This window comes from Prosopis cineraria, unplaced genomic scaffold (assembly GCF_029017545.1).
Source record: "Prosopis cineraria cultivar Desert tree isolate PC_DT_omini unplaced genomic scaffold, ASM2901754v1 PC2, whole genome shotgun sequence".
Taxonomy (NCBI): Eukaryota; Viridiplantae; Streptophyta; class Magnoliopsida; order Fabales; family Fabaceae; genus Prosopis; species Prosopis cineraria.
In genome coordinates, this window is record NW_026555333.1 from 1,639,904 (window position 1) to 1,665,493 (window position 25,590).

Genomic DNA, 25,590 nt, shown 5'->3' on the forward strand with positions numbered 1-25,590 from the left:
GTTCATTTTTATTAGTATACTTTTTCTTTAAAAAAAATGAAGTTATAGATATGGAGATGCTTAAAGTTATTTATTTAATTATTTAACAAACCAATTCAATTAAAAAAAATAAATATGAATGAGCATGGAATATTTTAAAATTATAATATAAATAAAAATAGGAATGAAGCAAGCCCAGAAATAACTGCCAATTCGTTCCGGCAGAATATAGCGTCCTCAGGCCATTAATGACACACACTTCCTTCAGTCAAAAAAAATTGTGTTCTTAGAAAATGCGGTATGTGGATTCATAGCATGTTAATAAACAAGTCTGCCAAGGGGAAAGGGCAGCAACGGCTACAGAGCCTGCTTTAAGAGATTTTCAGTCAGAGCTTTAGGAAGTCCCATCACACTATCAGTTGTCCCAACCTGCAAATACATACAAACCAACGCTTAGAATGCACTCCCGACTGTAGGAATAGGAAGGCGAGACTACCAAAAACCTTCATACCTGCAAAAAAGCAACCATTTAGCACATGAACATAGCTAAGGACAGGCCACGACACTTTGTGATGTCGTCCAGGCCATCAGTTATTTCGCATTGCGATTGCTAATTAATAAATCATATAAGATGAGCTAACCTACCACTTCTTTGACCAATGGCAATATTAAAGGATGCTCAATTATAAGACCCCCAGCAACGTTGAGTGTAACTCCCTCGTCAATCTAAAAAAAAGAAAAAGAAAAAAAATATTTATGCGCATCAACTTACTTTGCACAGCAATTGAAGATGACGGAGCAATTTATTCAAGCACCACTTGAATTTATAGATTTCAAATCTCACATTTGAAATCAATATATTTAAAATCCTTCATTTAAAGAGTATAAAAAATTTCAAATGAAAAGGAGAGATGAATTAAGATTTGAAATGAAAATAAAAAAATTAAAAATAATGAGTTTATTTCTATTTTTCAATCAACAAGAGATGAAAAAAGATACAAGGGTCATAAAAATATAAATAGTAAAAATGCAAAAAGAACAAAATGTTTAAATAATTAAAATTTTAAATGACTAAAATACAGAGAGGATTTGTAATTACAACAAAGAAATCATAATTTGAAATGAATTTAGATTTGAACCAAATCTAGATTAATAAATGTTTGTGTATCCAAATAAGAGATTTGGTTCAAATTCAAATTCAAATTCAAATCCTTATTAATCCAAACACATCATAAAAGAATTGATTACCAGCTGCTCGATGATCTCGTCTGGTATTTCATTGAAATAGATCTGTAAATCACAAAACAAAATCAGTTTCCACATAGGGTAAGAGAACAGAGGGAGAGCGAACAAGAAAAAGGTGCACATCTATGTATAAGCAAATAGAAAACTGACGGAAAGTCCCTACATTTGTTGACTTAAGCAAATGAGTAGAAACCAAAGCTACCTGGGTCAGTTTAATGAGGACTTACTTTAGCCTATCTAAGAAATTTTATCCTCAAATATAGTGAATCATAGATTTATCCCAATGTCATGTAATCAACTGTGACCAACTGCATATTCATTGTGACCCCAACAAAGAATCATTAGTAGCAAGTCATTAGGGAATGAATATTCTGTTCCTGTCAATATTTTTTGGCAGGACCCTGTTTCTGAAATGATAAACTGTGGGGCAAAAACAATACCTCCACACGATCCCATCCTCCTTTTCTGAACCCTGTTTTGAGGTTTGTAACTAGTACAGATCCCACAGTTGCTGCACACTTTCCAGAATAATCTGAAGACATGCACAGAATCATTAAAATATATATATAAAGGAGGTCATTAGAATTCCAAATGAGAGCCACAGGAGGACGTGAGTGAGAAAGAGGGAGTTGGAAGGAACAGTGGTCATTCCTCGTTGTTGATAAATGAAGAGAACATGACATTGAGCAAACCTTTCAAGAATTGCCGAGCTTCATCTTTGTTCGATGGCTTTTCCCTTATCACGCCTTCATAGACCACCACCTCGAAACCATTTAACAACACATGTTAGACATATGCAAGCTTTGTCTCAGAGAAAGAAAAGAAAGTTGCAATTCTTATGTTGCAAGAGGTTGTCACCAGTTGGCCTTTTATTTATGAGGATACAGAGCATAGAAGTGCAGGTTTGGGCACTTGAAAATGGAGGTTAGTTAGGATTGTAGCCAAAATACCAGGATATACAAATTAATTTAAGAGTCTTAAATATTTTTGGGCTGGTAATGACACTAATATTATATGATACACCAAATTGGCAAAAAAAGCATAAAAGGAGAGGTAAAAGAAATCAGGAAGTAATCAAAAAATGCAATGACACAGCTGACAGTATTTTATGATTGCATTATTGCAATGGCAAAAAATAAATGGGACTTTTGCAGATATAGCCTATGTTATAGAACCAAGTCAAGCAAACAACCTATAACATTTATTATATTTTGCATTATAACTGATTTATTATATTTGTCAATGATATACTGTTGTATATCAATGATAAATCCTTGTAAATTTTCAATTTTTTGATAATAAACCCATTATATATATATCAACTGTATACCAATGCTAAACTCCATGTATATCAATGTGAATTCGCCACGCTCTCAAATTTTTAAAAATTTGATCCATAATTTCTGGGCACGAGATATTTTTCAGCCAATTGGCCAATTTATGCAAAATAAATATACCACTATTGCAATTCTTCCCTAAGAAAATCCCATTCCCAAGGTTATGATAATTTATGAACATTGATGAGCAGAAGATGCATAAGGATGATCCAGAAAAGAATTAATCAGAAGATATGATGTGTACTTGATCAGAAGTAATTAATAATGTCGGCTCAGCATCCTTTATGTGATCATCAACGGGGAGCCTCTTTAAAATAGCTTCTGCCTATGTAAAAATTATGATCAGTTAAAGTAAGTGCTTGAGGATTAGCTGCAGGACAACTGCCTAAGAATAGGATTTTGCAGGAAGTTGATGATCATATGAAATTGTCAGTTAAGAGCAACAAGAGAGAAAAAAAAGAAGTGAATCCATGCAAGCACTGAAAACAGGGTATAAAAATGCACACTGACTTAAAATAAAGAACAAATACACATACAGAACCCAAACCAAAAAAGTATGGATAAACTGCATAATCTGCCATTTGCATTCCATTATCAAGGAAGTAGCAAGTTTTAGCACAATTCAGAATTTCAGGTGACATTTTATCAATCCCATCAAGCTTCTGATAAGGGAGTTGAAGAAGAAAAAGGTGCAATGGGGGGAGGGTGATAATGATAAAAGACCAGAGAGGCTCCATTAGACCCACAACTTTTGGGCCAGGGAGGTTCAAGAACAACGTGAAGAAGATGAAGATCAAAGATAATATGCTGGGGCTGACCATGGCTGCATTATTTGTGATAAGGTGGCTTGACGGAAAAAAGAGGGAACTGAGGGTTGTTACATGCATCACAACTCACGAGTCAGGTGAGGTGCACACACATGTGCGAGTGGGGGGGGGGGGGGGACGCTATTAGGGGAGCATTTTATTTTTCTTTGTAGCTTATATTTTTCTGTCTTATATTCCAGTTGAGTTGTGCATCCAGCTTCATCCACTCCTCTGAATGTAACATGGTTCTATCTTATCTTATACCAATTCAATAAAAGAAGAACATTTTACTGTCAGTACAATTCTAGCTTTCATCAGGCTTCGTCAGTCCTAAATAATAAGGTCAACAAGAGGACATTTGGATCATTAATTATGCAACAGGAATGAAGTATTTGTGTCTCCCCATCGGATGCCCAAAAAAAAAAGCAAGCTCTGTTAAGTAGAAACTGGCATGCAATGTATCCTCTACAAGGAAATCATAGATCCTTGATTCATAAATGGCCTTGGTGAAAACCATCCTAATAGCCGCAACACTAAATCCAAGGTCATCAGAGACAAAGAAACAAGACATACTGTGTCTGCTGCAATTAAAATTGTTGATTCATCAACAGCCTCTTGACTATTGGTTGTTTGGAGTTTTGAGATGATGGCATCAGCCTGACATGTAATTCACATCCAGAATCAGAGAATACTTTATCTAAACACGTTCTTCCATTAGGGTCTGGAAAGTAAAAGTGAAATGAACAAGCAAACAAACAAGGCAGAAACAGAACAAACAGTAATTCAGGTGACTCCATGAAGATGAGATAACATATCTCCTTAAGATCTCCTATACAAAATAAAAAAGTATCCCACGTCTGACTCGCATCAAGATTCCTTCACTTGAGCTCTAACGACAATGTCCCTTCATAATTTGGCCAGTCACCAGGAGGGAAAATCTATAAACCGATAAAGCTACGTTTCAAGTATCAACCAAAGAATTGAATCAGGTATTATCAGTATTTTCACTTTACAGAAGCAAATAACAAATATTAGCAAACAATACAGACCTTGGCTTCAGCTAAAGCCATGACCAACTCTTCTGGAGTTTCCTTTCGGATGCTTTTCTCATCAATATCTGCAGTCTAAGCACAAGAAGATTAACACAAATACCAGAGAGATGTCGGCCAAGAAATACCCAATCAGGTATATACCATTGTCGTGAATCGGTAACCCATTTCAGCTAATATCTTCCGGCGTGCAATAGAAGATGAGCCCAGTATAATCTGCACATGGCCAAAAAATGTCAGAATAACAATGGTTTGGTGAATTAGGAATTCATTAAGAACTAACTAAAAGACAAAGAACTGAACTAAAACCGGAAAGAGGGAACATGCCAATAATGTGTTTATTTTGGAGGAAACAATTCAACAACACAAACAGGCAGGGCGAAAGTAAGTCGTGGAACCCTAGATTATAATTTCAGTACCTTGTATGACGAAGTGTCAGCTTCCATTGCAAGCTCTCACGTATATCAGCAGAGTTGAAAAATAGAGGAAGCGGGAACCAAAGCAATGGAGCAGGGCACCGCTGCGACTAGATACTGGATACAGCCTTTGTGACTGTTGATTGCGAGCCAAGACTCGAGAGCAATATACAGGTCTTACCCGACCAATTTTTTTTTTCCCCATTTCAGATTATTAGATGCTTTTAACTAATAATTTCTGAGGTATTTTTGTCTATTTGTCCAACTAAATACATAGGGTTGGGATTGCAGCCCTCAATCACATTATAATTAATCATTTTAAAGTTATACATATTGACTAAAAAAACTAATAAATATATAGTTTGAATTTTAAATATTTTACTAAAACAATTTTATTTATTATAAGGGCAATTGTTTTGAAACAGTCAATATCCAAAGAGAACAATTATTCTGGAATGGAGGGAATTGGATCTTCAATCCTTTCTTGTAAAACGAAACCAAATTACATTTGAGAATATGTAGAAAAGGAGCTGACTAGTTAGGTGAATGCATTTTGGTCATCAGTTATCTTCCCCACCGCCGCTTCTGCTGCTGTCAGTAGTCACACTTCACTTCAGTTTCAAAGCCTTCATTCTGCCATCAACATCAGACCCAGACATATTTTACACGCCGAGGCATAAACACTCTGAAACTGTGAAAATGAAAACTAAATAATCAAAGAACCTTTTGTTCATCCACGTAGATGAAGGGTATAGCCAGGCATTGTGTATTTGGGCAAAGGCACTTGACCTTCCTCGATCTGCTTGAGGTCATGCACGAGGCTGTCATAGTGCCTCTTTACTTCGTCCACTGTCTTCCCTCCCACGGCCATCGCCAGCTTCTGCCATCTTTCTGGTGTGCCCTCATCGTAGATTGCCAGAGCATTCTCGAACCTTTGGTTTTGCCTCGTCGTCCAATTACTCGAGCTTGATGCCATTGATGTACGCTATGCGGTGTTATAGCAGAAGGCTTCCATGGATCCCCTTTTTATACTAGTCAAGAGATTAGAGAGCGCAGAACTCGCGGCTCATGCTAGAATGCATGTGGCTTTCCAACCAAAATAGTACAATTCCTCGTGGGTTTTAACTTGCGAATGAAGCTTACGGTTGATATCCCCGAAATATCCAAGCCGACTTTCTCATGTCCGAGAAAGCTAGTCCCTCATTTTTATTTCTATCTGCATTCTAGTAGTTTCTCACATGCATGCTTTCCAAACCTTCCGTTTCTGCTTCTGCATTTTTAAATGTCATCTCATCAGGGGCCGTTTCTATATCCTCGTAGATCGTGACTCGCAAACTGATTCTGACACAGTTGTCTCGCGCCCACCAGCTGCCAACTGCTAGCAATGTGAAATCTGTTTTTTTTTTAAAAAACAAAAACTTCAAAGAAATATTTGTTTGATTTCACCTGTATTGAGAAGTGCTTCACGTATGGCTTTTATCTTTTGTGCTGCATTCTGATTGATATTTGAAATTGTAGGGAAGCAGAACTCGGTACAGTGTGGGTTAGTAAATTCCCTTCATTTTTAACTTCTGATTGCTTCAAATATGCTTAACTTCCTGATTGCTCAGTTATTGTGTGCGTGAGTGATGTACGAGCTGGGGAATAACGTTACATCTTGCAATTTGAGCGACCGAAGGTAACCGATAACAAATGTTCTATTTCGTTCAGATAAATTAAGGTTTCGTTTGGTTTGAGGGGAGGAAAAAGGAGGTGAGAGGAGAGGAGGGATGGATCCCTAAGGGAAAGGTTTAAAATTTTTTCTCCCCTCCTACCCAACCAAACAGCCCTAAAAAAAAAATAACTTAACTACTAATTAAGTTTGTACAGTTATACTACTTTATTTCTTCTACTGCAAGTTGAAAATTTGAAATACAAACGCATAGACAACGTCAAAATTGAAAGAACTTTGCATTTGTTAGAATTTAATTACTCATTCCGTTCAAAAATATAAAAAAAAATTAAATAAATTTTATCCTCTAATAAAGTACTTACTTATTTTTAAATTAATTCATATTTATTTGTATTTAAAATATAAGAGAAAATTAATCTTTTGATTCTTATAGTTTTGACTTAGTTGTAACTCAATCCCTACACTTTAACTCATTATAACTGAGTTCCTAAAGTTTTAACTCAGTTATAAATCAGTCTCTGAACTTTGCCTTTTGTAATTTAATCTCTGAAGTTTCAACCTTTTAAATATTAGTCCCTATATTTTAAAAAATAAAATTAAAAATATTTAAAATATTTAAAATTTATTAATAATATTTTAAATTATTAAACCATTTTAATCTTTATAATTTTTTTTAAAATATAGGAATCAATGTTTAAGATGTTAAAATTTTAATAATTAAATTACAAGAAGCAAAGTTCAGGGGTGGATTTATCATCGAGTCAAAACTTCAAAGACTGAATTATAACGAGTCAAAGTTCATAGATTGAGTTACAATCAGGTCAAATTATAAGGACTAAATGATTAGTTTTTTCAAAATATAAAATGATATATTTAATAAGGATACTTTTAAAAAAATAATAATTATTATATTTTAAAAGATTAAAAATATTTTATATTTTAAAATATTTAATTTCTTAAAAAATATTTTTTAGACGAAAGGAGTAACATATTTACAGTAGGTTGAAAATTGGTGCGCTATCTCGCACCCATTGCCCGGGAGCACATTCACTCATTAGGTGGTCAACTGAGGTGATGAGCATCAGCACTATTCAAATTAAGATTTAAATATTTTCATTTTTATTATTTTATTTTATTTTATTAAAATAAAAATTTATGAATTTTTTAATAAATTTATTAATTATCAATATGTACAGTTCATATTTAATAAGTTAGTCTAAATTTAATATTAATTTTTATATTTTTTATAAATTAATCATATAGATTTATTTTGGACAATTTAAAACCAATACTTTTAACTTGTAATTTAAAAAAAATTTGGGAAGATTGAGTTGGGAGATTATCTTTATTTTTAATATTGTATTCATTAAAATGAAAAATTATAAAAAAAATTAACATTAAACCTAAACTGTTGAGAATAAAGTCGAATAATCAATTTATAAAAATTAACATTAAATTTGGACAATCTAAACAATCAGATTAATAAATTTTTTATTTTAATAATAAAAAATTTGTAATTTTAGACCGTCTAAATTATATGATAGGTGATGTGATAACTGATAAGCACGAAATGTGCTCCCGCCGCTGCCCAGAGGCTTTAACGTGCATTTTTTCCTTCTTGTAGTAGCCTAATGGTAATCAACTGGTTTGCCTTTTCATAGCTGCGCACCGTCTCATTAGCCTAAAAAAATTTTCACCAGTAAGATTAATTTGGATGGCCCATATTTTTTAATATATATGTTCATCATTAATCTTAGCAGTATTAATTTAATTTAAGTGATTCAATTTAATATTAATTTATTTAATTTTTATAAATTAATTGTCTGGATGTATTTTGAACAATCCATATTTAATATTAATTTTTTATAATTTTTACTTTGATAAATAAAATATTAAAAATAAAGTTACTCTCCTAATGGGAAAATTTTAAAAAATATTTTTTTAAATATTGCGATTTAAAAATTTTAAATCTGAAATGTCCATAATAAGTCTGGATAATTAATTTATAACAATATTAAATTACATCATATAGATTAAATATGTTCAAATTGATAAAGAATAGATTTATATACTTTTTTCATAATTTTTATATTTTTTATTTTAATAAATATAAAATAAAATTAAAAATAAAAACTTTTAAATTTGGAATATCATTTTTAAGACAAAGATTTGAATGATCCAAATTTCATCACCCTAACAAACACCACAAGTGATGAACTCTCAAGTTGAACTTGTAATTGCCTTTACGAAATTTATGATAGTAATTAGACACACAAAATGTATAGTAGTAACTAGAATTAATCTCGTGTTTTGCAAAGACTTAAAATTAGCAACAACAAAAAAAAGAGCAAATAGTTTAACGACACTTTGAAAAAAGGTAATTTCATTCGAAATGTTATGACGGTAAGCAAAATTAATTACAGAATTTTCCTCTAACAACGTTTCATCTTGTAATGGTAAAATTATTACTTAAATCTTTTGCAAAAAAAAAAATCAAAAAATTTGTGAAATTATTGTATTGAAGTATTTGACAAAAGTTATGACAGTTTTAGATGAAATATTAAATACACACATATCTTAGTCATTAAGATTAAATATCAACCTTTCCCCAAATGGTCTCTTCCCTCACTTGGGTCACTTGCCAGAGCAACCAGCAAGACCATCTTGTGTGCTGGCACTCAAAATCATATCGTACCAACAACTATGTGACTAATTACAAATGTACATTAATAATAGAAACAACATTTACAGCAATAGAAGCCTTCTATTCATGTACCCTCGATGTTCTTCCACTTCTTCGAAATCTTTTCCTTTTACTTTGATTTCATCAGCTATTCCTGAATATATTCCCTAACCTCATTCCACTGAGATTCAATTGATATCATGCACCCTATTTCAGCGATTTGGTTCATTCTATTTAGCCAGTTGCTATTCTTGCCAGAAAGTTTAACAACAACAACAACAACAACAACACATGGAATATCTTCTAGATTTTAAAATATCTAAGAATACAAGTTATAATTTAGAGAATATGAAAATCAATTCACATATTCAAAGCTAAACGGCAACGAAATGAAGAAAACTTCTTGGCTTATTGGATCCTTGAATTGCATGTCAACTTTTTTAACTACAACTTTCATGCCTTCAAGCTTCCCAAGTAATGCATCCTCACCGAAATCATCACCCATGCCAAACATGCTTGACATTTGCAATGAGAGCAGAAATTTTTTCCTCTTACGTTACACCACAAATAATGAAGCAAACACACATCACCTGATCAATTTAGTTTAAGAGGAAGGGAATATATTAAACAAAAGTGCACAAGGAATAGATGTTTCTGTTTTTCTAAAAATGCATTTAGAAAGATGTGTGATGAACACTAACAGACAGTATAGCTTAGAAGCTGTCAAAGCATGCAAGTCAATATCATTAAGACACTCATACATAGTTTCTGGATACACCACAAAGATGTTCTATAATTCAGCGAAAAAGATCAAATAATCTTCTCAATTGAAAATTTTTTGACAAAGAGATCTTTAAATATTTTAGTAAAATTATTATATTTTAAAATATCACATTATTGTTTATATAATTTAAAAAGATTTTATTGATCTTTTCCCTAATAGTTATTGCCTTATTGGGGTCATGAGGATTTGGAGCATGGCAGGATTACTGGGCTGGCCAATGTTAGTATGGGCCTCAATTAATGAGCCCAGAAAAACAAAAGGCTTTGCCCCCAATCGTTGTCAGACTGATGCCGATTGCCGAATTGATCAGAACGACTCTAATTCAATTCTTACGCATTATTGCGAAACTTTTGGTTGACTTCTCAGTCATTAATGCCTTTTTTCCCAGGCTATGGCGTCTTCAAAGCGGATGGAGATGAGCAAGCAAATTATCTTCATCTACGACTACCATTCATGCATATGATATGAATAATTAATGATGGTGTCATCCGATAAGCTTTGGGAGAAAAATATAATGAGTAGTTTGCATTAAAATCACATGATTATCGAATCATTAAAATACAATGAATAGTTCCAACGCAAAGGAAGGCCAAAGTTGTAGTGTGTATATAACAAATGCATTATTCATAAGTTATTAATTATACTCTCTTAATTTAAAAAATATAAAATATTTTTAACTAAACGTTACCTTTCAATAAATTTATTAATTATTTCGAAACTAACACAACTTTCATAATTATATTGATTTAATAAGATATTTTACATAAAAATAAATATAAAATAATTTATCAACCCTCCAAAACATACTTTACATTGTTCTAACGGAGAGAATACAATTTATTGGTTGAGTTTTCGTACAGTGTGGAGATCTGATGGTCTAAACGCGTGGGGAGAGATGTGAGCATGAAAAAGGAGGGGTGGGTGCAGGGCATAATCGAGAAAACAGATAGTGCCATCGAGTTACCTGTTTAAAACTGTTGTTTCAGTTCGAGCTTTAAAAAATGAAATGTTTTTTTGACAAAATGGCTTGTATTGTAAGCCCAGCTCTTTGAAGCTACTTAAACTTATATTTAAATGTTAAAATATGTGTTTCTACTCTTAAAATTAGAATATGTATTACCTTTTTTTTTAAATTCAAGAACATTTTAATTTATGATATAATGGCAACTTTATTTTTTAAGAAAAATAAAATAAGATTATCGGGTCGGGGGGCTTGAGCCTGATAAATAAAAGTAAAGCTTGAAAAAAAAAAACCATGCATTTTAAGGATAAGAGGGCTCTGGAGCTGGGGCCACACGTTTCAAAGTTGTATGCAGCAGGAGAGGTTGCTTCAGTTGGGTGGAAATGCACGGAGGGATGAGAGGAAGAAAGGATGGAGCGGGGAATGGAAAAAGGAGAAGAGGACAAGTGAAAGGAAAGGAGAGCGCAAGAGTAGCTTTCAAGAGCTGAATAATTGAAGCGTGAGAATGGATGAAACACAGCGTCAGCTCAGGAGTGTGTGGATGCATTCATGCACGAAGACGCAATAGTAGCAATTAGAGTGACTCGTGTGGGACAATGGCTGCTTGGGAGACTGGGTCAGTGCCTGCCTGCTCCTTCCGGTCTTTTTCCCACGTTGCCGACATCCACTACGTCCACATTCCACACATCTTCTTTTCCAGTGGGCCTTATCATCCCTCTCGTTTTTCTCCTCCTTTACATTACATGTCATCTCATCTTTTCTTCTGTGCCAATCATTTTATATGTTTTTTTTAATTAATGTTATCTTCAGCTTTTAAAAAAATAACTCAACAAACGCTTCAACTTTTTTTTCAGAGTACTCTTCTTCCCTCCCGTCTTATTGAGCATAACCTTCTCTTGACTAATTTATAGGGGAAAAAGTAGTTAAGATGGTTGTTTGTGGTTAATAGTGTATACAGAATTTATGATTCAAAAATCCTTTATTATTTAGCGATTATAAGTTAATGTGTGGAGATAAAAATACTTTAATAAATATTGGTATCATGGGAGAGAAAAAATTAACACAAGGGACAAAGAGAGAGAGAGAGAGATCTTATATCTATAGTTATCTCAAAATTCTTAAATCGACCTTGTGCTAGGATTTAGAACATGAGAAGTAATTAAAAATAAAATTGAGAAGAGTAAAAGATTAATAACTGGTGGTCAACTTAGGACCCCACGTAATCGACAGTAATTTAATTTCCCTTGTTTAAATTTAGTATATTCAAGATACTAAAACCAGCAGAGGTCAAGTATAAAAACACAGCATGCCCCGCACATATTCTTTTAATTTTTTTTCTTTTTAAAAATAAGTGGGCCATTTTGCCATTGTCACTTGCAAGTAACTGTGCCACTGATAATAATCACGAGACGTCGAAATCAGTAATAATAATAATAATAATAATAATAATAATAATAATAATAATAATGCAAATGAAAAAAAAAACATCATTTTCTGTTTTGCCGAAACAGAGGGGACTTCAAGGTGGTGGTCTGGTGGATGACATGATCAAGGGTATCTTCTAAATTTATTTTGGTTATAAAATAAAGAAGCCATGGAGTTAAACATCCCTTAACCTGATAAGATTCAAGAAAGGTCAGTTCAAAGTTTTTTAACTGCGGTTTTTGACAAAAAGAACAGCCACCACAGAAAGTGCAAAGGAGGCCTTTCCCTTCAAATTGAGACCATACTTTTCAATAAAATCAGGCGTTTTTAAAATCAATTAATTCTCTATGAATTTAATATTCCATACAATGTATAAACAGGGGAAATTAGATAATTATGCCGGATGGCAATGCCTGCACCGTGACAAAATCTAAATATCGTCCAATGGCAATCGACGATAATGACACATCAGTGTTAATATCAATAATCAATAATCAATATAAAATAAAAGAATCGCAATAAGGTGTAAAATTTAAGAATCGTACCCATGTTTTAAAGTCACCATAGTTCATCTGTGTAGCATGTAACGATCGAAGAGGGAGAGGGGCTGAAGGGGAATAAAACTTAGAAAGGCCAGCCCTCAAATATAACTAAGAATCATCTAACTACTCCACGTAGGACGACGCGGAAGTACCTGCCACGTCGGCTAGTCATAAGTGTGTGTATTTATATCACGCTCGCTGTTTGGAACAAAGCCTCTCCCGCAATTATTAATTGTTGGATAGGAACTTTACGGGATGCTTGACCAATTCAACTCAAAATATCAAAAGCTGATGTCTATTTCCCTAGCTAAAATTCTTTATTGCAACGAAATCACCTTCTTTTATTACTATTACAGAACCACCTCTTCCCCGTATTTTTTTAAAAATATTGGAGTAAGATATTTTCAATCAATGTTCCTATGAACTTAGCTCTGTCCAAAATGCTCATAATTCATAAAAACGTATACGGTCAGACTTGCTAGCTCAACTTGATAGGTGTTGCTAACTTTGCTCAGAAGAGTTTCCTGCAGTGACGATGACACCGTTAAATGATTTGCTACTTTACTATATCATGCTGATCACGTTATGTTGAAAATGAATAACTAAATAGTGACCATGTGTGGGATCAGGATGGTTTTTTTTTTTTAAAAAAAAAAACAGGCATAATTATCATCACTTTGGACTATCCTTACCAGTATACCCTGGATCTCGAAATATTACTTCCACATCTAATAGATGGTATCCATAGCTTTTATCGGCAGTTACAAATGCTACACTAAACATGTGTTTGGTCTCATAATGAGTAGTGTCAAAACCACCTTTCAATGAAAGCAACCAAAAGACTTCGTTCAAGATAAAACTAGCCATACACTTGATAAGTTTATGTATGGATACATGTAAAGGACCGTACCCGCTGAAAAGGAAAGTCGGACAAATAATAGCATACACAAATATCAGTTTAATTTTGAGGTATTGTATACATGCAATATTTGTGGAATTGCTGGAACTAAGATAATATAGTTTATCAGCTCTGGCCTTAGATAAAGTATTGGCTGAATACCAGAAATGAGGACATGCATGCACATCCATATCTTGGACCGAGTACTAGGCTGCTGTTCTGATTTTTGTCTGTACCGAAGCATGACATTTCCATCGTCGTCATTTGGAAATTGTACGCGGAAAAGCAGAATGATGCTGAGTGAAGAGACAATTCCATCGTCGTCATCTGATCCCTGGAGCACACCACAATCACAGAAAGAAAATTCAAAACTCGGTTGATTGTCTAATTCCGCGAAACTTCTCGGAGAATCGGACGGTTTACAGTTGATTAATCATATATTCTCACCAAGCATAACAAGCTTTTCTGCCTCAAATGAGCTGACTGAAACAGAGCCTCTCTGCAGGCCGGCAAGCAGCGAAAACCAGAGTCACCATAACTACGTCACAACTTTCGAAGGGCTTGAAGGGGAAGCCAACACTGTTCACCACCTCCCAAGCGCATTAATAAGTCCGGTGAGTTTGAAAACGACCCACACACACACTCAGTACTTCAGAGGCCTTCACCCACTCCCATCTCTCTCATTTATGTTCTTCCTGCCCCTTCTCTGTTTATAGGGCACTTAAACGAGTCAGATATCGCTTTAATTGACACTTTTCTACTACTTCAAATATCGTAGTAGCTTAATTCCACCCTTTTTTTAAAAAATATTTTCGAAAACTAAATTCTTTCCTTGGATTGGATCAGAGTTTACAAGAGGCAGCACAGCACCATTAATGCGGAATCAGAGCCAGTGATTGGGTGCGAGAATTTAAATAGCTAGGCAATTAGTATGATTTCTGTCACTAGTCTTTTCTGGGATATACGCTAAGTTTGATCAATTCACATTCGCAGTTGCAAATGCATCGAGACGTTAACTTCACCAACAGGTCAAGTTGGTGAGGAGGTAGAAGATGAAACTCCCCAGAGCAACAAGAAGATAATTAAAGGAAGCCTCAGTTTCTCAAACATAGCCATGGAATTGCGGCTAGTATTACTGAAGACAACTTTTATCTTGCTCTTTATTCAGTTTGGCCTAGCTCGAGGAATATCTTCGAGCTTCGGAATCGAAAGGGTCGCGCTGCGTCAGCTTCGCTCGTCGTTGGGAATTCGCAGCAAGTACTGGCCCATAAAAGCGGAACCGTGCAGGAACTGGACCGGGGTTCGGTGCCAGAACGGGCAAGTCGTTGGGATCAACTTATCCGGTTTAAGACGAACACGACTCGGGCTTCACCATGCTCGTTTCGCGGTGGATTCTCTTGTCAATTTCACACTCTTAGAGTCATTCGAAGCTTCTGGGTTCGTGCTAAATGGGTCCATTCCTGACTGGTTCGGACAGCGCCTGCGGACACTCCAAAGGCTCGATCTAAGTTCTTGCTCAGTCACGGGTCTCATTCCTCCGTCGCTTGGGAATTTGAGTGGGTTGAAGTATCTGATTCTAGCAGATAATAGTCTCACTGGGAGAATGTCTTCCACATTGGGGCAATTATCCAGCTTATCGGTTCTGAATCTCTCAGGAAATTCGCTTACTGGATCAATACCCAACTCTTTCTCGTCTCTTGTCAATCTCACAAGCCTTGACCTTTCTTCTAATTTTTTGTCTGGTTCCATTCCAGCCCATCTTGGTAACCTTAGTAGGCTTCAGTTTTTGAATCTTTCCGATAATAACTTCATCGCCTCAATACCTTACCAACTGGGTAATCTTTCTCAGTTAATTAAGCTTGATCTAAGCAAGAATTCTTTGTCTGGGCCATTGCCACGTGATTTGTTTTCTAATCTTACTCTCCTACGAAGCCTGTCTCTGAGTAGGAATGCTTTTGATGGCTTTCCTTCTCCTGCATTGTGGTCAATGAGCCACCTGTTCTTCCTTGATGTATCCAGCAACAACCTTACTGGCACCCTGCCGAAATTTGGAACAAATGTTAAATCTACCGGTGCCATCTTCAACCTCTCAAGCAATTTGTTCTATGGATATCTTAATACTTCGTTTAAGAAATTTAGGATCATTGATTTGTCCAGTAATTATTTCCAAGGTAAGGTGCCTGATCATGGCTCAAGTAATATTATTCTTGATACAAATTGCCTAATAATGAGTCCGAAACAAAGGATTTCTAGAGATTGTAGACTGTTTTATGCTCAGAGAAGCCTAATCTTTTTTGGTGCTCAAGAACCAGCGCCGTCACCTTTGGTCGAAGCAGAGTCCAGAAACAACAAACGAGTGACATTCATTTTGGCAGGCACATTTGGTGGGCTTGTGTTTATTGTAATTCTAGCATTGGTCCCGGTATTGCTTCTAGGAAAATGTGGTAATAGCACTGAAACTCGAAAAAGGGAAGCAAAAGAGGGACCCGTTCAAGAAGGGGAAAGTCCTATGCCTCCTAAGAATCCTATGTTAGACAGCGAAATGGGAGAATCATTTAGTTATGAGCAAATACTCTATTTGACTGGTAATTTTGCTGAAGCTAATATCATCAAGCATGGTCATTCCGGAGACCTTTTTAAGGGAACCCTGGAAGGTGAAGTGAGCGTGGTTGTGAAAAAGGTAGACTTGAACTTAGTCAAGGGAGAATCGTTCAAATTGGAATTGGAATTGCTAAGCAAGGTTTCGCATAAAAGATTGGTGCCGCTGCTGGGGCACTGCTTGGAGAATGAGAATGAGAAATTTTTAGTTTACAAGTATATGCCAAATAGAGATTTGGCTACTTGTTTGCACAGAGTGAGTGGCTCTGATGATAAAGAACCGCCCCTGGATTGGATCACCAGGTTGAAAATTGCAATAGGAGCTGCTGAAGGCCTATATTACATGCATGAGTGTAGCCCTCCCCTTGTCCATAGGTACTGTCACATGTAATCTATTATAGAATATCGAGTGTTTTATGACTCTCTCTTCAATATAATTGGCAAAATATGATTATTCCTTGGAACTGAATTTTACTTTTGCTTTTTGAAGAGATGTCCAAGCAAGTAGTATACTTCTTGATGATAAATTTGAAGTTAGACTTGGAAGTTTGAGTGAGGTTACTGTCCAGGGAGATCTTCACCAGAATGTCATCACAAGGTTATTTCGCAAGTCACAGTAAGTGTTGAATTCATTGACAATGTTATACCACATTTCACCCAAAAAAATCAATGTCATATCTGTATCACATAATTGTAAAGTATGGCTGTTAAAAAAATGAATGAATATTAAACAAGAGGAGAATGCTACAAGACTTCAGCACTTGTTGAAGCCTTGAATGGTTTGAACACAATGATTAAAAAACACAGGGTTTGGATGTACCTACAGGCAAGAATAGCTTGGTAGGTCAGTCATATGCCTTTTTACTGGCACTTATCGTATAGATGAAAATTATATCATCCTTGCCGTTTGCCCTCCTCAATCAAAACACAATATCTCATTTATTTATGCCAATGAAAATCAGCGTAGCTAGTGATTAATGCAGTTTACATGATTTGATCAATATCTCTGGCAATTAAGTCTGTCAAAATGAAGGCATCAAATTTGTCAATTCCTATTCATTCAGTGACCTGTATCCACTGTTGATGTTCAAACTTCTTTATAGTTCATTTTAATCATTTTGTTTTTTTCCTGTGGCTTGCAGATCTTTTGATCAAAACAATTCAGGTGAGTAAATTGCGTAACCATGTTGGGGTTATCACTTTAATCACATTCCATGTGGACTCTTAACAGCTCATCCACGAAACATGATCTTCAAGCCTTTTACGCTGAATCTAATTGGTGATTTAAAAGGAAACATGCACTCATTTGAGTATCTGACATAATATTCTCTGTTTGGCGTAAAATTATGAACAGGTTCATCATCTGCGGCATGTGCTTATGATGTATACTGTTTTGGGAAGGTCCTGCTTGAGCTCGTTACCGGTAAGCTTGGAATTAGCAAGACAAATGATGCCAACACAAGAGAGTGGATAGAGCAAACATTGTCTTATATAAGCATACATGACAAGGAACAGATGACAAAGATGGTAGACCCATCTCTTATTGTGGATGAGGACCTGTTGGAAGAGGTATGGGCTATGGCAATTGTGGCCAGATCATGCCTCAACCCCAAGCCTTTTAAACGCCCTCTAATAGGGCATGTCCTAAAAGCACTGGAAAATCCTTTGAAGATAGTGAGGGAAGAATATAATAGTAGCTCAGCCAGGTTGAGAACAACTTCATCCAGGAGATCTTGGAGCACAGCATTCTTCGGTAGCTGGAGACAGAGCTCGTCAGAAAGTGCCACTGCAACTGCGAACAAAGAGGTTATTACTGCCAGTGGTTTTAAACAAACAGGAAGAGTAGGGTCTCAGGGTAGTGGTGGAAATGATCACTCTTCTTCCCACAAAAGGTTGTCCAGTGAAGTTTTCCCTGAACCATTGGAAATTCAAGAGGTGGAAACTGGGGGCGCAAAATAAGCATCCATTAAAGGTGGATTTGGTGATTCTCCTTTGGTTAGGCTTTCCGCGTATAGCTTATTTTCCGGATCGCCGTTGTCTAAGCAATGTAAATCATGCTACTTACACAAAAGGACTCTTGACGCAATCAACCTCTTGTCTTCTCACTTCCGAGAGTCACTATTTTTCCGCTAATTAACAACAACGAAACACAAATTTAGTTTTGAAAATTTACGATTTTACAATGACACAGTTAAATTTTTCTCGAACTCACTTCATTTCCCCTTTCGAGAAGAAGTCCCCATTCCGCAGGGTCACAAACCTACATGTGCGTTTGGCTGGGATTTGGGAGTACGAGGATTTTCTTATGTCTTTATTGTAATTTCCCGAGTATGTTATATGGAGAGCTCGCCCGATATGAAAGCGAACATATATATTATTAACAACGGAATTATATAATAATTTTATAAAGACTTTAAAAAAGGGGAAAAGGAATTTAATAAAAAATAATTACTAAACCAACCGACTTTTCACAGTGATTTCTTTTTTTCGAAAAAGTAAATGCCTCCTTTAATTACGTGTAGTATTTTACCACATGCAATCGGGTGTTGGTTTGCCACTTGCAGCAGCTTGACTTCCTCGACAAAGCGACGTCAGCACAGCAGCTCATGTTCTAGCAATTACTTTGGCCGCCTGTAGACTGTAATGTAATCTGAACGTATATTTGCCCAGTAAAAGGAAGATATTATGTTGGACAACGTGTATAACCTAGCCAGCTTTCACACGTCCCAGCAGATGTTCCAAAATTGGAACATCACAGTTACGAGTTCAATATTTCTAACCCAAGCTATGTTTAGGGGTCGAGGGCAGATGGGAAGGTTTCAGATTCCCAAACCAAAATCAAAGATTCCTCAAATTCCTACATCTCCATGTCCCGAAGCTCGTAAGCTACAATGTTAAATTCATGCGGCATGAAGTCCTCACTGGTCCTGTAGTACTTGTCTGGAGAGCACAGCCCCAAGTTTGAAACTTGGCTAGTATACAGACAGGCAAATCTCTCAACCTGCATAATGCACAAGTCAATGACAAGAAGTGTCACCCACACCCGGAAAAAAAAAAAATCAATTTAATCTGTTACCATCTGAACAAGCATTTGAAGAATGTCCGTTCATTTTCAAAAATATCATTACTCGTGCAAGAATGGTTGCATATATACTGACTGCCCAATAAGGAAAGTCGGGCTTTACCTGATGAGCGAAACGAGAGTTTTGATAGCCGGTCTTCATAAGCTGGCCCCATACCTTATGGAACTGCAAAGTTTCACTATAAACGGTGAAGATTTCTTTTACAGAGTTGAATATATCATTATAATATACCATACTGCTGGCAAGATAAATTAAGAAAATAAAAAAATATATATTACCCTCTGGTGTAATTTTCTTTGAGCATCTTGATGACTTGAACGCACCTTGTCTCTTTCAAGCTGTCAAAAATATCGCACGTGATTAGGTATGAAATTGAACTACCGTGCCTGACATGAGGCCATGAGAAAAGAGGCCTAACCTCCAATTCATCAAGTTCTGAAGATATCTTTGGGTCTACATAGTCATTTGGATTCTTGGATCTGAACAAAGTGTGATTTACTAAAACTGCACACAAATTCTAAAGCGAAGAATAGACGGTAGAGAATTATACTAACTTGAGAGACCACTTCAAACGATGTATTTCATCCTCAATGCGATCGCGCTCACTCCTCAAGAATTGAAGTTCCTGCAAGACTATCAGAACCCTAAACTAAACCTCACTAAAAATTTAGAAATAGTAGGCTGAGATAATTATCAAATGTCAAACGATGACGATGATCAGAAGTAAAACAACAAACGAGCACCTTGCGGGTATTTCTTGATTCCCAGAGGAGTTTAACTTCCTTCTCAAGTTCTGGGACAACAAGCATTGTTCTCCATCCTGCACGTTTAACGCTTTAAATCACAACCTCATTAAACCATTAAAAATAGTGAAATTTTACCAATATACATAATAAAATTGAAAGATTGGAGCTTTTACTCAGGCAAGCAGCCGACTACATACAAGATATAGCACTTGGACTCGGCTGTAAAAGCTTAACGGAATGTAATATCTGTTTCATATTCCTCCCGGGAATTTAACTTTCAATCATAAAAAATGCAAAAGCTTTCGAGTAAAAAAAAATAAAAAATAAAAAGAAAAATTATTTAGAAGACAGCATTGGGGATTTATATGATGTACCAAGAACTTTTTTGCTGCGTAATATATCTCCATAAATGTGATCTCCAACATACAGAACCTACACAAACATAGCACAAGACATTTCAAGAAACGTTGCAAGGTATTGACATGCCTTTTTTTTTTTGGGCAATATAGGTATTGACATTCCTAAATCAACAGCTTTAACGTTTAAATATGAAAGTAATCAGCATCTAATAGGACAACATAGTTTATAATATAAATTACTACAATCTAATCATGGAATCATAGATGATGCCATACCAAAAAGAAGAAGAAGAAGAAGAAGAGAGTCACCTGTGAGCTTGATGCTACTGAAAGTAATTTATGCAGATGACCAACACTGCCCCCCTAAAACAGAAGTTCATAACCATATTAAATTTACAAATAGTGATATGCTGAACCATAAATATATTAATATGATTCAGACCAGGTATTTATAAGCTTCTTCAAATTGTTTAGCATAAAGCTATCCAAATGTACCTGGAAAATTTTATGAACACCCTTGTCTTCTGGCAATAATCTAGCCATGATATCACCCACCTTCTCCAAGAATGGCAAGACAGATAATAAAACAAGATTATCATAGGAAACAATAAAATGATTTAATGTGATGCGGTGCTTACCTGAGGCATAGGAGAGCCATTATCCGTATTAATTAGCATTCCAGTCTCAGGCTCAACCTCAAATAGGTTGGCACGATTTTCCTCATGGAAAAAGCTTGGCTTTGCACTGCATGGACTACACACTTTTTCAGTTTATTATGAAACTAAGTTACATTAATGCATACAGGTGGAAGCCCAAAAAATTATTTTTCAAGCTTAAAAAACTGCAAAATGGAAATAATTTTACTGGATGCTTCTACCTAAGTTTGTAAATGAACTGAATGATGCATAATTGATGTTTAAAAGTCCTGGCTGAATGAAACTGCGAAACCAATCCACTGGACAATGGCTCAGCCAATTAGTTAAATTAAAGAGTCAAGGGTATTAGCCAATTGGTCCTGTGTTTTGCAGGTGAGAGTGTTATATTTTCATTGGTCTATTCATGAGTTCGACTTGCAATCACATACCAAATCCCGAAAAAAAAAAAGAGTCAAGAATATTAAGAAATTCACTCCAGATCCTGGGATCAAACCAGTACAAGTTTTGGAACAAAGTAGAGATCTTGACGTTGAGAAATTAACATGACCTGCCCGTGATGACCACATCAAAATATTGAAGCCAACCAAAAATGGTTCTGCCATCTACCATAGGGTAGCCACAGAGAAAATTCATCACAATGTTTGTATAGTCCCAAAAACTGCAAATGATATATGTGAACGCGTAAAATATTAGTTGAGCCAATAGTATGAGTATGTTCTGAGATAATTCATTCCAGATTTCCAATATTTGCCACGAGATCACTCGTGACAAATTTAAAAATACTTCTTGATTACAATCTTGAAATTTTGCAACGTGTGACAATTTTGCCTTCTATATTGTTCGGACAATTCGAAAGGTATTAACATTTTAGGAATTCCTAATTGCAAAGACATGGATTTGTATCATTAACAATGTGATACATCTAACTTGTTCCATCATTTAATAAACACAAAACAGTTGGAATATAATTTTCCCCCCTTTTTCCCACTTAACTGGTGAAAAGCCATAACTACCTATTTGTCACCAAAAATACAGCTCGTCCAGAAGCTCTGAGCATTTGAAGAATGGGCACTATTGAAGGGTCTTCATTAATATACCTTGCATGGAAAATGAACAAGTCAGAAAATGTTCATCGAGCATCCAAAGATGATATATGATATTCAAGAAAGGAGGTCTAACTTCTCAGGAACAGCAGTATTTTCCACCAACTTAATCTCATTAATAACTCATATTCGGTTGTTTAATTTTTACAACTTATATTTCCACCACAATCCTACTTTTACTTCGATATGGTACCATTTCTTGTTTAACCATACCTTTTAGGATCTTTTGCCACCATTTGCTTCAATGTCCCATCTCTGTGGCACATGTCCACAGCAGCTCGAACATCTTTGTACATGCGAGCATAACTGGAAGGGTATTTCATAAAGAATATTGATATATTGCTCGTTCAAATAGCCATGCAATTATGTTACAGATAATGGCCTTTTATAAGCCTTTGGCTTTATTTCAACACTAACAAAATATTCTAGTGCAAAAGTATTATTGCCCTGCTCTAAGTAAATAAATACTGCTTGTATTTCACCAGCCTGCTATTACCATGGCACCATAGTAGCAAGCTAGCTACTGCATTGGACTTCCTATAAGCTGGTTCAACAGCATACATCATTGATAAAGGATAATTTACAAACACCCCATTTTAAAAGATAACCAACTTTTCCTCCCACTTGATACTAAACATGCAAGTGTTCACTATGCAACATGAATAATACTTACTCAACGTGCTCCGGAATTTCTCCAGGATGATTGTCCTTAAAATCAACCAGTTGAGCAAACAAATAGGCTTCAGCAAGTGAAAAGAGCGTATCAATGAGTGCGTAGTTTGGCTCGTCAAAAGAATTGCGTACTAAAGTATTTCCATAGGTCCCAACTTTATCTACTTTCGACAACTCATTAAATCCATGATAAGCTACTTTCACATACTTGTGGCGATCCATCTAATAGGCATAAGCAGAAATCCAGCAATTAGACACAAAAAGTTAAATATGATTAAACCTCCCCCACCTTTCTCTCTCTCTCTCTCTCTCTCATGGAGGTGGCAGAGAAAGAAAAGAAATTAATTCAGCCTTAACCTTCAAGATGTTTCCTCTTTTTTTGTCAAGGACCAAGCCCCTGACCATGTACTTCCAGTCAAACGACCACTTTAGCAACTGCAGAAGATAAACTTTCTTTAAGCCAAGTACAGCATGGTACAAATTGTCTATGTGTATGAATAAAATGACAATACATAAAACTTCATAAGATCACAAAATATTATATTGGAGAAATAATTTATGGAGAGAGAGTGGTGTGCATGGAAATTACCGTAAGCGCATATCATGAACCACAACAAACTAGCAATTTAAATATGCAAGAACAAGAATAGCAAAGACTGATTGGACGTGGTAATTAAATGGACAAACAAACCTCTTTAGGGTATCCCAAATCAGAAACCAGCTTTTTAATGGTGCCTTGATAGGCAAGAGTCTCAAAAGTTTCGGGCTTATATTGTGCAAGAGTATAATCCATATCAAATCCCACAGCAACAATGTTCTTCATATTCAGAGACCGATTGCAAAATATCTGCTTGCCTATATCAATTTTCTGATCAGGCTCAGGAGATGATGACCATGTGCAAGTATCTTTGCCACTATCATTGCCAGGCAAGTACAATGGTATTTGATCTTGTACACTGATTTCATGGCTTTTGTCCATTGAATATTGCGTATGCTACTGATTACCTCCTGATAAATATATGATTCACAAAATGAATACGAAAAACTGAATATGACAAAAATATATCCCAAGAATAATTAGGAATTACTTGAATACGCATCTTGACAGCATTAAGTGTTAATGAATGAGGAGTGTAACTCACGGTACCTAGATATGAGATTCCGCAAGTGTCACCAAACCCAAAAAAGGCAAATTACTTTGGACATTTGTCCAAATTCAAGATAAAAATATGCCATTACTTCATTGATTTCAAATCATTGGAGATGCTTAGATCCATTATTGAATAATATTCCCAACGAGACCCACTAACAACAACAATTAGGGCTTAACACTTAAACAAAGCGGCTACATGCATATCATGCAGACGGGTGCGCGCGCGCGCAGACCAATATTGAACAATTAAGGCAAAGAGTTTCTGCCTATATGGAAGATTACAGATAATTGGCAAATGATCAAACTTCCGTACCATGAAGAAATGAGCCATGGTGGTTGTTGAAGTTCAACCTTTCTCGCAAATAAAGTGGACAGATAGTTCACAATTCAACAGAAATTTGGTACGTTTACCCGGGAAACACACACAAATTCGGTACTTTGGCCAGCCCTGCAACCCGATTTTCTCTTGTTATTAATCAAGCGTGATTAAGAGCAAGCAGAAACAATGAACATATGAACACAGCAAAAAGTTAAATTGTTTATCAAACATATTTTCTCAAGGAATAACCCGCTGCTTGAAAGAAAAACCTGGATATCTTATTATGACGTTTACATTGAATCAACAACGGTGCACAATATACTGGACTCTGTTCCGACTCTGAGAATTGCCCAGGCCACGCTCTAAGAAATACCCAAAAGTTCAACTTCCCAATCAAGAAGAGCAATCCAAATCCGTACTTCGCAATATTCTCAACCATCTCACTCTGTTACTTTAATTAGGCCTAAAAAATGAGAAAGGGTCCCAAAACAATCTACAGCACAGCCACAAACAGAGTAACTGCCCGCGAAAAGTTAAAAGCTTAAAGAACAAGAAAACCAGTACACACGAAGCAAAAGAAAAGCGGGGGCGAAGAAGAAACCGAGTGTGGAAGAGGTGAAAAAGTAGGAGGCTAAACGAACCTCCTGGGAAAATGGTGAGCGAGAAACGATGAGGCTGCGAATGTACGTAGAGTAAAGGGAAGGGAAGGGGGAGGGAGGAAAGATGAAAGTGGTCCGAGTTCAGGGTAAAAGCCAGAGAGAAACAAGACTGACCTCTTAGGCACTTGCATTGCGTTTGTCATTAAATAGGCGTGGTGATGGTGGAAGCAGTGACAAGGGAGGGGTGTTTTTTTTTTTTTTGGGGGGGGGGGGGGGGGACGTGGAGCGAATCGGATGCCCTGCAAAATGTACAATATATAATGATGAGCGTTACGAGATGTAAAAGCAATTGACATCTAACCCGCCATCTTTAAGTTGAAAGGTGGCGCGGTTAGAGTTGGAATTTGGATAATATAATCGGGAAAATAGCAACAAAGTACGGGTAGAAAAACGTTACATCAGTGAAAAACTTGTTGTTGTTAGAATATAAATAAAAAATTTAAAA

At 35.8% G+C, this 25,590-nt stretch overlaps 4 protein-coding genes across 16 annotated transcripts; 1 reads left to right on the top strand and 3 right to left on the bottom strand.

The window, feature by feature from the left end:
• Positions 1-127: 127 nt before the first annotated feature.
• On the bottom strand, positions 128-5,010 carry LOC129303785 (uncharacterized). 4 transcript variants are annotated; one of them, XM_054943301.1, is made up of 10 exons: positions 4,836-5,010; positions 4,561-4,632; positions 4,417-4,491; positions 3,941-4,024; positions 2,806-2,886; positions 1,917-1,986; positions 1,665-1,756; positions 1,228-1,269; positions 625-705; positions 128-408 (listed from the first exon to the last, which is right to left on the bottom strand). In XM_054943301.1, the coding sequence occupies exons 1-10, from the start codon at positions 4,860-4,862 to the stop codon at positions 337-339; spliced, it is 696 nt and encodes a 231-aa protein (XP_054799276.1). In that variant the 5' UTR covers positions 4,863-5,010; the 3' UTR covers positions 128-336. The 4 variants fall into 4 exon arrangements, with proteins under 4 accessions (XP_054799276.1, XP_054799279.1, XP_054799278.1 ...); XM_054943302.1 differs by having other exon boundaries at positions 353-490; XM_054943304.1 differs by lacking the exon at positions 3,941-4,024.
• Positions 5,011-5,154: 144 nt separating this feature from the next.
• LOC129303787 (protein RADIALIS-like 5) lies at positions 5,155-5,823 on the bottom strand. The gene is made up of 2 exons (XM_054943305.1): positions 5,556-5,823; positions 5,155-5,465 (listed from the first exon to the last, which is right to left on the bottom strand). The coding sequence occupies exon 1, from the start codon at positions 5,806-5,808 to the stop codon at positions 5,563-5,565; it is 246 nt and encodes an 81-aa protein (XP_054799280.1). The 5' UTR covers positions 5,809-5,823; the 3' UTR covers positions 5,155-5,465; positions 5,556-5,562.
• An 8,190-nt stretch (positions 5,824-14,013) lies between these two features.
• Positions 14,014-18,500, top strand: LOC129301220 (probable LRR receptor-like serine/threonine-protein kinase At2g16250). Of its 2 annotated transcripts, XM_054939794.1 has the most exons (6): positions 14,014-14,411; positions 14,644-14,697; positions 14,791-16,770; positions 16,886-17,011; positions 17,538-17,560; positions 17,750-18,500. In XM_054939794.1, exons 3-6 carry the CDS (start codon positions 14,912-14,914, stop codon positions 18,352-18,354), a joined length of 2,613 nt encoding a protein of 870 aa, XP_054795769.1. In that variant the 5' UTR covers positions 14,014-14,411; positions 14,644-14,697; positions 14,791-14,911; the 3' UTR covers positions 18,355-18,500. The 2 variants fall into 2 exon arrangements, with proteins under 2 accessions (XP_054795769.1, XP_054795778.1); XM_054939803.1 differs by lacking the exon at positions 14,644-14,697.
• LOC129301236 (uncharacterized) lies at positions 17,867-25,319 on the bottom strand. 9 transcript variants are annotated; one of them, XR_008590939.1, is made up of 20 exons: positions 25,128-25,250; positions 24,781-25,005; positions 24,481-24,615; positions 23,706-24,022; positions 23,372-23,449; positions 23,016-23,236; positions 22,556-22,648; positions 22,253-22,336; positions 21,787-21,897; positions 21,222-21,336; positions 21,079-21,138; positions 20,893-20,946; positions 20,599-20,656; positions 20,222-20,298; positions 20,033-20,103; positions 19,897-19,957; positions 19,757-19,816; positions 19,581-19,643; positions 18,608-19,396; positions 17,867-18,524 (listed from the first exon to the last, which is right to left on the bottom strand). XR_008590939.1 is itself a non-coding variant. In XM_054939829.1 (19 exons), exons 4-19 carry the CDS (start codon positions 23,991-23,993, stop codon positions 19,253-19,255), a joined length of 1,638 nt encoding a protein of 545 aa, XP_054795804.1. In that variant the 5' UTR covers positions 23,994-24,022; positions 24,481-24,615; positions 24,781-24,979; positions 25,128-25,253; the 3' UTR covers positions 17,867-19,252. The 9 variants fall into 9 exon arrangements, 8 of the variants coding, with proteins under 8 accessions (XP_054795804.1, XP_054795826.1, XP_054795787.1 ...); XM_054939829.1 differs by having other exon boundaries at positions 17,867-19,396; positions 24,781-24,979; positions 25,128-25,253; XM_054939851.1 differs by having other exon boundaries at positions 17,867-19,396; positions 21,222-21,327.
• Between the last annotated feature and the right edge of the window lie 271 nt (positions 25,320-25,590).